The following is a 13,350-nucleotide window of genomic DNA, read 5'->3' as shown; positions in this document are numbered from 1 at the left end:
TTGCGAACATCGCTCAAAACATTTGGAGTTGGGAACTGGTGTTGTAGTACGTGTGGTCATAACTGCTTTAAAGTACAAAACAACTACTCGCTCAGGTGTGGATGTGGTTTTGTAGCGAGGAAAAAAATGGCTGCCTAACAAAAAAAAATCAGAGTCTAACGGGGCGTGGTTTGCAATTCGCCCAGCCAATAGAAATAGAATAGAAATTGGCACTCTTTTATCACCAGGTTCGTACCACTTCTCTAGCAGGGACTGAAAATGGCCAAAAGAGTTCCCGGCACTAAGTAGTCCCGGCGGTGTGAACGCGACATTATTGGTACTAACGGAACTAAAGAACCAAAGTACCAGGGAAAGTCCTGCGGTGTGAATGCGGCTTATGTTTTAAACAACGATATATTGGTCCTGTAGTAAGACACTAGTTAAAATATTGGGACCTCAGGGATATATTTCAATTTGAATTTATTAAAAATATGATTTATTTGGGGTAGCAACACTGAGTTTTGCTAGCCAAGTCAATCAAAAAAGCTCCTTGAGTTTCTCTCTGCTGTTCAGTTTGCTCTCCCTGGCATCGACTTCGGTTCGAAATCTGTTTCGTCTCCGCGTGGACGGGGCCTTATTTTCATCTAAAGTAACAGACAGAAAATCAGCACTTTGGAAACAGGGCTGAAACAGACAGTGGCGTTTTCTCCCGGAGGCCAAGGGAAGCCAGGCTTCCCCTATTTTTTTCGGATTGTAGTTATCATTTTAATAAATAAATAAAAACACTTTGTTTAGTTTCAGAAATTCTTTGTTGTGTGTTGCTGCCGGCCCGTCTCTCCCCCATTCTCATTGAGTATTTTACAAATAGTGAAACAGCGCCCCTCTAGATGTTATGGTAAAACAGTAGATTGCACTCTCTGCTGCGAGAGGAGGCTAGCCGAAATTGGCTTCCCTTGGTGAAAAAAAAGGAGGGATTGACCAATCAGATGAGGCTCACGTGATGCCCCTGCCAACCTGTGATTGGTCAGGGCCATGCCAAGGGAAGCCAGAGGCGGCTGGCTTCCCTTGCCTCACAATCCAATCAAATCGCATCAACTTAGTGTTGCAGTGACGCGTCCTAAAACCCGGAAGTAAGCTGCGCTCGGTTTCCCTCGACAGAAAGCAATGGGATTTCTCCATAGGATTTAGGAAAATAACTGGAAATAAGGTCAGTGGAAAACAAACCTGTTAGATAAATGCAAGTTTTGTTCAGCCGGATAATATCCACATGTCTACCCTACTTTTATAATTTTCGAATCATAAATCTAATCAATAGAAGATAGATAGCGTCACTGCACCACTCTCACCGCCGTTAGAAAGTAGCAAGCAACTGAAGCAAGTGCAATTATGGAGGGTGGAGATTTGGAGTATTTAATCAAAAATAATTGTACTAAACTTCCGTTACAGCAGCAACAACAAGAAATACAATCTGATGACAGGCCAATGCCCAAACTGGAGCTGTGTACAGCGAGGAACAAAGGAGCGAATCGGACGTAAAACGTTAAAGGTCTCCTGATTTAGTTTGTGAATGAATGCTTATTAGAGTTTCGTGTGGAGAGTGCGTGCGGACCTGTCGGTTAGATAACAGGCGTGTGTAAGTCCTGCATCTGATACAAATGTGTGTAAAATGATACCGGGTGCTGTAATCACTCATCTGGTTGCGTTATTACATTGACCACCATGCACACACAAGAAAGGACGTATTATTGGCTTCCCCTAATTTTTTCCCCCACGCCACGCTACTGGAAACAGAGGGGATTATGGGTAATGCTGCAATGATCTGTTGGTGTTTCAGCCAATCAGAGACAGGCTCTGGATATATCTGAGACCTGTGATATATTGATGAACAACAGTATAATAGGAGACCTTTAAGAAGTGGACTGCACCTTTTCCACTTTTGACAATGTGACGGGTATCTCCCCTTTTTCAACACCTGTTGGATTAGTGACCACGTCCACGTTTAGGTCTCTAAATCCCCTCCATTTGGACCCCAAATCCCCTCTTCGTTCCCCCTGTTTATAGAACAGCTTCTCCTTCAAGTTAGCTTTCCTCTGGAGGATCCAAACAAAAACCCCCATCACTAACAGAGCTGAACCCAGACAGGAGAGCCATATCCCTGCCGTGGAGCTGATATTCAGGCTTTTGTTGAAACTGACCGCCTGTTTGTCCACGAAGAACAAGTCTCCTTCTCCGAATGACTCCATTTTATGGGGAGTTGAATAACCGACAGACAGAGAAGTGATGCCTGCAGTCAGGAGGAGGAAACTGAAGGCCATGGACACCTGGGAGGGAGAGAGAGATGTTTATTTACTCTACTATTTCAACAATCAGACAGTTTATACATCCGAAAAACAAACAACATTAGTAGAAGCAGTACAAAAGTAATGTGTATTGATAGGAACCAGGTGGGGATAAATGTGCAGCTCTGGTCCCTTTTCTTCTAGAGGTGGCTCTATTTGTTCGGTGCTCTTTACGTCTCGTTAGGAAAGGTGTCTGTGTTGTGTGTGATGCAGTTTTTAACATAAAGAAATAAGGACAGCAAAATGCGCACCCCAAAATAGATAAATGTTCATTATTTGTTGTATTAAGAGTAGGGGTGTAACGGTATCCGTATTCGTCCCGTCACATATTTTGACATCAGGAGATGTTATACAGTTCTGTATTGCCTTTTATTGATTGTGATTGAAACACTTTCTTATTATTTATTTAAATATTTTCAAGACATTCTTTTTGAACCTTTTTGTTTGCCATCAGCCATTATAAATAATATGGCCATCTGAGTGTGTGTGTGTGTGTGTGTGTGTGTGTGTGTTACTGTTTGTGGTTTGTTTTTAACTGTGTAATACAGTTAATTATTCCAAATGTTAGAGTTCCTTATTTTCATACCAAAACTTGCACTACTGTTAAAAAATATTGTGCCGCTGCCCGGTGTAATTCAAATGTACCGCCGTGCGCAGCACAGACACACAGCTGCTGCCCAGCGCAGCACCGGAAATGGAACTGCTGGGAGAAAAACTGACTATCAGAGATGTGACGTTATCTTTGATAATATTTCGTCTCCTCATTTTTCGTCAACGAAAGTAAAGAGAGATTTTGGCATAGTTTTTATTTAGAAAACTACATTTTCGTCTCGTCACTTTTCTTCAACGATATTACATGATGATTTCGTTACAGTTATTGTTTACTGCCGTCGGTGCCGTCTCGTCATCGTCTCGTTTTCGTCATGGAAAAAAAGGTCATAGATTTAGTCAACGAAATGAACACTACAGCGGATGACCAAGAAACGAGTGACTTGCTCAATTCATTTGTGAGGGATTTGTGAAGAACATGTCAACAGCTGCACTACTGGTGTTTGTATACCAGCCATTGAGGGCGGACACGTTCACTACCACTTAAGTTTCAAATAATTGCGTTAATTACTTATTGTAAGGCATTTGAACATTCTTTTGTGTCACATGTTCATTATTAAGTTGATGTATAACTGTATAGTATCTTAATTATTTAAAATATAAGGTGACTAAAAATGGCAACCACTTTTAAAAGTTAGCGTTGAGCCCTGACTTCATCAAGTAGACAATTGCAGAATACACTGTAGCTATGTACACATGTATAGAAGCATGTGATCCTGATATTGTAGCTCAAGCGGGTGACAAGCGATTATTATCATTCTTAAGTTTTCAGAATTTGAGATTTTGCGAAAAAGTGAGAATTTTGAGAAAAAAAGTCAGAATTTTGAGATTTTTATGAAAAAGTCAGAATTAAAGGTCAACATTTTGAGAAAAAAAGTCAGTATTTTCTACATGACATGAGTACCCGCGGTAGCCCCCAGGCTCTGGAAAGACCTGCCCCCCCATGTCAAATTGTCACCCACTCTTGAAGCTTTTAAGTCCCGCCTAAAGACCCACCTCTTTTCCCTCGCTTACGAGTCAGTCTGAGTTACAGTATGTCACTACCTATTTGTATGCTTTTATTGTCTGTCCATAGCCTTTATGTGCCTTGTAATTATGCTTATGTGTGCCTTTTATCTACTCGTGTAATATTATATTTTATTATAATGTTATGTTCATTGTAGTATCTCAGGGTCTTGTTCTCGAGTGAGGGAACAATGGAGCGTGAGATGGGCCGGAGAATCGGAGCAGCGGGAGCGGTACTGCAGTCGCTTTACCGCACCGCCAGAAGGCAAAGCTCTCTGTCTACCGGGCCATTTTCGTTCCTACCCTCACCTATGGTCATGAAGGATGGGTCATGACCGAAAGAACGAGATCGCGGATACAAGCGGCCGAGATGGGTTTTCTCCGCAGGGTGGCTGGTGTCTCCCTTAGGGATAAGGTGAGAAGTTCGGTCATCAGGGAGGGACTCGGAGTTGAGCCGCTCCTCCTTCGCGTCGAAAGGAGCCAGTTGAGGTGGTTCGGGCACCTAGTTAGGATGCCACCTGGGCGCCTCCCTAGGGAAGTGTTCCAGGCACGTCCAGCTGGGAAGAGACCAAGGGGTAGACCTAGGACCAGGTGGAGGGATTATATCTCTTCGCTGGCCTGGGAGCGCCTTGGGACCCCCTAGTCAGAGCTGGTTGATGTGGGGAAAGGAACGTTTGGGGCTCTCTGCTGGAACTGCTACCCCCAAGACCCGACCACGGATAAGCGGGAGAAGATGGATGGATGTTCATTGTTAAGCACTGAAAATGTGCTATATAAAAAAAGTGGATTGGATACAAGACCCGGCATTCCTCCATCTTGTGACTGTGTAACTCCCTCTCTTGGATATCAGCATGTGAAGGACACTGTTCAGGAACTAGTTGATGCTCTGTATGTGATGACTACTTCCATTCTGGAGAGGATCACAGATACATGGATCCTGAGATTGAAGCTCAAGCCGAGGACCAGGGAGATGTTTCTAACAGAGAGTAATGTGAACAGATCGTAGTTTCTCTACCTTCAAAACGGCTGCGCTCCACCTCAGGTTCTTCCTCTGGCTCTGAACGACCCCCTCGTCTTCGGGGTTTTTGTCCCACATGGAGGAAGAACACTCCTCATAGAAGTGATGAAGATAGGAACGAACACCAAACTGAAGACAGCTAGAACTGGCCTGAGAGGAGAGGAATAAAAGGGCCTCTTTAAAATACACAACGGTTCCTAATTACACGGGAGAACAAGACATCTTGGATCAATGTGACATTTAAAGACAGATAGTTAACAAATTAACATTTCACATTTATATCCAATCTAATATTTAATATTCCATTCCTCTCATACTTATGTATATATAATATCCTGCTTTATATTTTTGTTACTGTAAACTGTTACTACTTTTTTCAATGTCATTTTATTTCGATTGAGATGGAATGTTTATTTCTAGTCTTTTAATTTTTATTCTATAACACATAGGTGTGAGCAAGCTCTCTGATTGGTCAATAGGCGTGTTTGATTCCACGATCAAAGAACGGTCAAATAGAACGTGCCTTTTCACAACAAGTCAGTATCCCTCCGCGTCTGAGAAAAACGGTATACCCTTGGCCAGAAAAGCAAACTGCTTGCAGTACAGGCGTACGGACCTCGGCGCAAGCGCCTCGGTCCTGCCGCAGTACTGTCGTACCAATAATGACGTTAAAGAACGGCCTCTCGTGTATGATTGCTTAAATGTACAATGCCATGTCTTTTTGCTGCAACGTGAACATTTACCAAATTGGGATCAATAAAGTACTTCTGATCTTATCTTAGTGCATATGGGGTATCAATAAACAACTCATTGTGTACCGACAGTAACCACTAATGAATCTGTAAGAACAAATACAACAAGGACAAAAGGTTAACAGATAACGTGGTAACATTTTGTGTTTGAGGTGTTTTTAACTTCATCACAGTTTTTAATTATTGAGCCTACCCTATTATTATTATTTGTTTACAGCACTTTTATTTGTATATCTTGAGCAATTCTGGGTGTTACATTTTTTCTGTTGACTGTTTTGGTCCCTCTAAGTTATTGTGCTTGATTTTGTTTAGTAAGTATCATTAACCGTTCTCATTGAAATCGCGTCACAGCATGAAGCCAAGCTTAGACTCTTCGACTTAAATGGGAATTGAGCCGCCACTCCAAGTACTAATATTACCTGGTAACAAGTTATATAAAAAGGGGACAGTGGGGCGTGATGAGTGTTAAAATTGGTTAATATCACTATAGGCGTGTGGCGCAGTGGGTTGTGCGTTGGTGTTGGGATCAGGGGAGCACAGGTTCAAACCCCACTGCAGTCAGCATGTCGTTGTGTCGCTGAGACACTTCGCCCCAAAGTGCTCCTGTGGGGATTGCCCACAGTATTGAGTATGAAAGTCGCTTTGGATAAAAGCGTCTAACATGTGACATGTAATGCAGTGTTTCTCAAACTTTTTCATACCAAGGACCACTTAACTCCACAAATATCCCAAATCACATCGTTTTTCTAGAACAGATTACAAATCGCCTATAAATGGTACAAACAAGTGGCAACATGTGTGACGAAGGTGTTGCCCTGGGCTATATCATGCAATAGAAAGTGAAACTTAAGCTCGCTCCATTGCGGAGATATTCCCGCGAGAGTGCGGAAAACTTAAATGTATTTATTTATTTCAAATGTGACATTTTACCAATATACTCACGGACAACTAGGGGGCGATCACGTACCACCAGTGGTGTTATAAGATAGCAAAATCAATCAAATGTAGGTAAACATATGCTTGATACTTGAATATGCTTTCAGAAAACAAATAACAGACTAGACCACAGCTTTTCATAGGGTTTTATATATTTGATTGGGCTTTTTTTTTGTAAATAAGGTTTTGTTAGAGAATGTTTTCAACTTTAATTGACTGCATTTATTTGAAAAGTGGGCTTATTAACACATGAATGTATGTAACTGCTGTGTAATATATCTTTACATATATATTTAAGAAGTACAGTATAAAAAAGCACGTGTTTCAGGTGTGGGCCATATTCCATTATACTTTTAGAATTAGCTGAGAGCAAAATGGACAACGGGCCGCAGTTTGGACACCCCTACTGTATCTGCTCTGAAAACATTTCCAGGATTGGTTTTTGAATGTTATTTTTATTGATGTGTTTGACATGACGTCTGATTTTGGTGCCTTTCCCACAGGATCACCATCGAATAAGAAATATAAATAAATAAGTAAGTAAGTGATTATCACCAGGACAAAGACATGGAAATCTGGCAAAAAGCTCCATTAAGGTAAATCCAAGGTGTGCTGTTACATTTTCTATTGTGTCGCATGAGGAGCACACACACACACACACGCACACGCACGCGCACGCGCACGCGCACGCGCACGCGCACACGCACACGCACACGCACACACACACACACACACACACACACACACACACACACACACACACACACACACACACACACACACACACACACACACGCACACACACACACACACACAATGAGTGATGTGTGTGTGTCGAGCTGGGCTGTAAAACAAACACTGTTTATCTGCAGAATATGGATTCCTCTCAATAAAAACCTCCATCGCTCCTCACGCTGGTTGTAAATCCTGCCCTGTGTCGTGAGGTTCCCCCGTTATTGTTGTTGTTGTTATTGTTATATAGCGTGTGACAGATTGAAGGCCCTGAAGTGGCTCTATTTCCTCACACAGAAGAATTCTCCCTCACATGTTGTGTTTCTCCAGAGGAGGTTTGATGGATTCCTTTCATTCTCTGCCTTCAAACGCTTTCTCTTATTGGCTGAACCCAGTGTGTACCTTTACGATTATATACATATATAAATATATAATATATATCAAATGATGTATTATATTACATTATTGCCTCTGCATTGGATCATTATCGGATAGGGTAATAACTTCATAATTAACTACGTCTGAAAGCAGAAGTCTAGGGCAAATAACTGCAAGTCTCTTCAGTGAGCTTATCACAAAATGAGATGCATTGTGGGACATGTAGTTTATGCGGCATGTAACCGTATAATATAATAATTATTCTTTGCAAGCTCACATCCCTGATCTAAGATGATAATAATAATAATAATACACGTTATTTGTAAAGCACCTTTCGCTCAAAGCAGCCCAACGTGTTTACAGAACAAGAAGAAAACATAACAACAATATTTAAATACAGAACAAGATAAAGCTACAGTCAGTTTAACCTCACTGCGGTTTCAAGCACAACTCTGACAAAGTAAATCAGCAAAGAAGAACTTCCTGCTCAGGTTTTTAATCTAATTTTACTGCCAAAAACTCTAACGTGACAGGATGAGATGTGAACAAACTCTCACACTTTTAGGGGGATATGCCTTGTCTTTTTATGCTGCAGCAACGCAAACATTTCAAATTGCCTGCCTGCCTGCCTGCCTGCCTGCCTGCCTGCCTGCCTGCCTGCCTGCCTGCCTGCCTGCCTGCCTGCCTGCCTGCCTGCCTGCCTGCCTGCCTGCCTGCCTGCCTGCCTGCCTGCCTGCCTGCCTGCCTGCCTGCCTGCCTGCCTGCCTGCCTGCCTGCCTGCCTGCCTGCCTGCCTGCCTGCCTGCCTGCCTGCCTGCCTGCCTGCCTGCCTGCAAAGTGAAATCAATGTGATTTGTGTGTGTTTTTCTTCTTACTGAAGGAGCTGACCTTCGGGTTGTTTTCATGGTGAATGTCAACGCAATTAGAGGTTTGAATTCACAGGAAAACGAGGAGAGTCCATAACTTACATATTTCAAATGGAGACTTTAGGTCATTCTGTGGCGCACTGATTAGAGAGAGTCCTTTACTGTTACATTTAGACACATATGATAAATGTATAACATACAACACATTGTTAAATATCAAACAAGTGGTTTCCCAACACTTGTGGCTTGTTAGCCTTCGTAATTAAGCAGTGCCTTGTGGCTTCTCGTAGCCGTTAGCATCTAAACTCAGAGATATTTTCCCTTTAAGATGCGCACAGGACTTAACTTCGTTGCTTGAGCCCGAAAAAGACCAGTCTTACACACTTAAAAAGACAAGGTTCATTTTAATAATGTATATTTAAAGCAATTTGTGTAACAGAACCATTATTATCTACCGTGATACTCATCGTATGACCCCTCAAATCATGTAATTTAGACTAAAAAAACCCACATAAGAATATATCAGGAAAATACTGTGTGTATTATACAGAACAATGACAGTCATCTTAATGCAAAGCAAACTCTTTAGTTTAGATCTTTGACTTTTGACTTAAAGTTACATTTGCTGATAATACTTTGCTGTACTTTTAACTTAAAGTAGTATTGAAAATGGACTTTTACTCAACTAAATACCTTCACACGATGGTATTAATAAATGTATTTCAGTCAAGTATCTCAGAACTTGAAGCTGTTAAATATGCATTATGCTTATACACTCATATGTGGAGAATTGACAGGTGACTGACAATATACTTTGTGCTCGAAATGTTGGATTAAATGTGAAACTCATTGGTTTAATGAGATTAATTCAGATTTTAAAGGACTTAGATATGGTTTTATGATCGTTTTAATGCACTTAGTCTAAGCTTTGAGTCCCATAAAGTCTCTTAAACCAGAGAGCTGTCCATGGAGTCTGCCCCAACTTTCACTTTGATGCACAAGCAAGTTAACTTCACATAGATGTCATGTTTTATATAAAAAGGCTAAATCAACCTGTTTGTTGATCCTGAAAAAGCCCGGAAATGCAACAGGCTTTCTCCACTCTACTTTATCCAGACCCCATTTGCTTCCATATACTAAAACATATCGCATTTTGATCACGTCCTTCCACAACAATTAAAAATCTCTGTTTAATTTCCCCCTCACAGATGAACTAACAAGTGAGTCATCGCGGCCATGCAGCCTCGCGCGCTTTATCTACACGGTTCACTTGATCTGTTTCCCTTTTCCTGACTAAAAACACCCCCTTTGTATCACTTAAACCCACGGAGCTTTCACACTGACTCTGTCTTACCCCTTGGCCGGAGTTCTGGCTCTTTTCACCGGGGATCTATGTGCTGTCGGACCGGTGATCTCCAGCTCTGATGGGAATCAACCGGAGACACACTGAGCATGCGCGGAAAAAAGACCTGTCGATAAGACATGACATCTGTCTGTTAACACTGAACACATATACTAATACTGTACAAATAGGTACTGCATGGAGAATGGTACTTAAATACAAGTGTTTTAAGTACGATTAGGAAAATGTACTTTACTTTTTATTAATAATGTTCTATAATCTGCCACTACGTTTTTTTTGCACTACTAAATACTGCTCGTCGTCACTGTACAGTATTACATTAATTGTGTGACCGTATATGTGTCCTGTTCTTATGTAATTGCTCTTTTTACTGCCCAGTTTTATTATGGTGCTGCTGTGTATTGTATTTTTGTAACTCTGCCACAACAATTTCCTTCGGGAGAAATAAAGTCCTATCTTACCTTATATTATCTGAAGAGTAAAAGTACACTTTTATTCCAAATAATCATATTTAAAAAGTTGTTCCTAAGTATTTCGTGTCAAAATCTGAATTTATAAAGTAACAAGTAAATAGATGTGTAGTTAAATGGAGTAAAAAGTACAATATTTGATTCCAAAATGTAGTGGAGAAGAAAGTAGTATAAATGAAAATACTTCCTCAAATGTACTAGTTACTTTCCACCACTGCACTTAACCTTTATCAAAGAGGTGATTTAAAGCGTTTTGTTCATGTACGTAGTTTAGTAATAATGTGTCATGATGATTTAACCCTATAACATGTAGTAGAAGCTATTAGTGAATGAAATTAAAAAAATATAGGTGGTTCCAGATTGAGTCAAAATGGCCTTTACTCCTTTACTCCTGTCGTCCTTTTCCTCTCCAACATAGGACAGGAAATGTGTATTTGTTTAAATGTATTGTCTTTGTATTGGACATGTGAACAGACAGACATTCAGCAGCTCATCGGGGGAAATTCTTACATAATTAAAAAACGTAACAATTAGGATGTCAATCAAAGGAAATATGAATCAATCAATCAAAAATACTTTATTAATCACACAGGCAAATTACGTTTTATGACAGTTGCACCATATAAAATACAATAAATACATATATTCATTAGTAGAAGTTAAAAAATATGAAATGTGAATACACAATGCAATACAAAAGTAAAAATAACATATACAAAAATAATCAAAAAGTCAGTATACCCAAAACTATAAAATATAAAACTAAATATTTTCCTTTTGTCACAAGGGTTAATCCATCTATATATTGAATGAAATATTTCAAAGTTTAGGAAGTGTCTATATGGAGATTAAAGCATTAGTCTCGAGTCACTATACCCGCCTAAAGGGATATTTAGTGGTATTATATGAAAGCCAGATTAGCACTGCCTATGTATTTATAACCTTCTGATAGTCTAGAACTGTCAGTCTTTCAGCTGGGATGATCTGTTTGATACCCACCCCAAAAAAAACCCACCTGTTCAAATCTGCCTACTCGCTGTAGTGCTCCCCATTATATGTTTCATTTGTGTCCACTTGACTGTCTCCTCCATGATTTCCTGTGTTTTTATCATGTTCTGTTGGCGTTTTCTTTTAACAAATTGTACGGTGTCCTTGGGTGTCATGAAAGGCGCCTACAAATAAAATGTATTATTATTTTGTCCATTAAGTAATCGTTTTTTTTGGGATTGGTGTAAAAGAGCATCGACCTCATCGCCATGTTGTGATGGAGGGATTATTTCTCATCAGTAGATGACCTTACTCTTGTTTGATAGCAGGTATCTGCAGACTGGCATCAACGTTTTGTGGAAGTCTTAAAGAAATGAAGGCAGATAAAAGGCCACAAAGTGAGTTTACTCGTCATAAGGAGTCCTATTGATCCTGTGAAAACACATGCATACGTTTTCTGTTCTGGAAGACTTCGAAAATACACATTCACATTATTTACCGCTCTATTGAGCATGTTTTGGTACAGACGTTTGCAGTATAGTTTGATTTAGTGTCCAGCTCACCTTGTAAAATGTTATTCAAATCGGCCAATATTAAAAATGTGTGTCAGAGCTTTAAAATCTCCACAGCAATTTACAACCTCTGTCCTCAGAGCCTTACAGCGGGTAGAGAAACACTCCCATTAAAAAAACCCTAATTAACAATGGGCAATTTGGTAGAAACCTCTAAATCCAGGACGCACAGTTTCAAAATGGTTATTTTAGTAATTTATAAATCCAGATATTGAGTGTGGGGTCAGATTAGGGAATCATTTGAGTAGATATTTTAGATTTTTAAGCTACTGTATTTATTAGCATACGTTTTTTATTTTGTCGTTCATTTCTTTGTGTTTTTGACGTTATTGCCTTTGCATATGCATTTTAAAAGAAATTGAAATTGCTCTTTTTAACTTAAATGTTGACAGTAGTAAAAACAAACCTTTTATTATTATTTTAAAGTCTGAGAAGTATACAAGTATTCCTCACTTGAGAAAAATCTACCTCTGTAAGGAGTAACTCTCGTTAAAGGTCCGTCTCTGAAATAATGTTAAAAGAAACACACCTCTCACACACACACACACGCACGCACGCACGCACGCACACACGCACGCACACACACACACACACACACACACACACACACACACACACACACACACACACACACACACACACACACACACACACACACACACACACACATACACACACACACACACACACACACACACACACACACACACCATGAGTCAGATATGTGTTCTGTAAATATTTCAGTGTTTCCTGAATATGCATTATTTATTCATGCAGACTGTCATAGCACGTCCCAAATGAAACGAAAAACAAATACCGTCATTTCCAATCTGTGTGTCTGAAAAGGACATTTGGTAACTGGCAGAATAAGTGTGTGTGTGTGTGTGTGTGTGTGTGTGTGTGTGTGTGTGTGTGTGTGTGTGTGTGTGTGTGTGTGTGTGTGTGTGTGGGTGGGTGGTTCATCATATTTGTAATTTGGACACAGTATGGTAAACCATTAAAGGCGGGATAAGTCTGTTTCCAGGGTGCCCTTGTTTTTCCATCATCTCCCCACACACACACACACACACACACACACACCACACACACACACACACACACACACACACACACACACACACACCACACACACACACACACACACACACACACACCACACACACACACACACACACACACACACACACACACACCACACACACACACCACACACCCACACACGCATGTTTCCGCGCTCTATCAGAGAGAGAAATACATTTCCATGGTTACGAGTCCAGCAAGGTCACACACAGGAAGTGAGTGCTAGGTGTTGATTGGCTGTAAGACAATTACACTTCCCTTTAAG

General features: G+C 40.5%; 1 protein-coding gene across 1 annotated transcript; it reads right to left on the bottom strand.

Annotated features, from left to right (window-relative positions):
• Positions 1 to 1,726: 1,726 nt before the first annotated feature.
• LOC117552661 (neurensin-1-like) lies at positions 1,727 to 5,100 on the bottom strand (the record flags this gene model as incomplete). Its single annotated transcript, XM_034226237.1, has 2 exons — positions 1,727 to 2,300; positions 4,948 to 5,100. Coding segments are annotated over 2 exons (567 nt in total), but the record flags the coding sequence as incomplete, so codon positions are not given.
• Positions 5,101 to 13,350: the final 8,250 nt, after the last annotated feature.

Source organism: Gymnodraco acuticeps, unplaced genomic scaffold (assembly GCF_902827175.1).
Source record: "Gymnodraco acuticeps unplaced genomic scaffold, fGymAcu1.1, whole genome shotgun sequence".
In the NCBI taxonomy this organism is placed as follows: domain Eukaryota; kingdom Metazoa; phylum Chordata; class Actinopteri; order Perciformes; family Bathydraconidae; genus Gymnodraco; species Gymnodraco acuticeps.
Note: the sequence above shows the minus strand (reverse complement) of the source record. Positions and strands in the feature narration are given on the sequence as shown.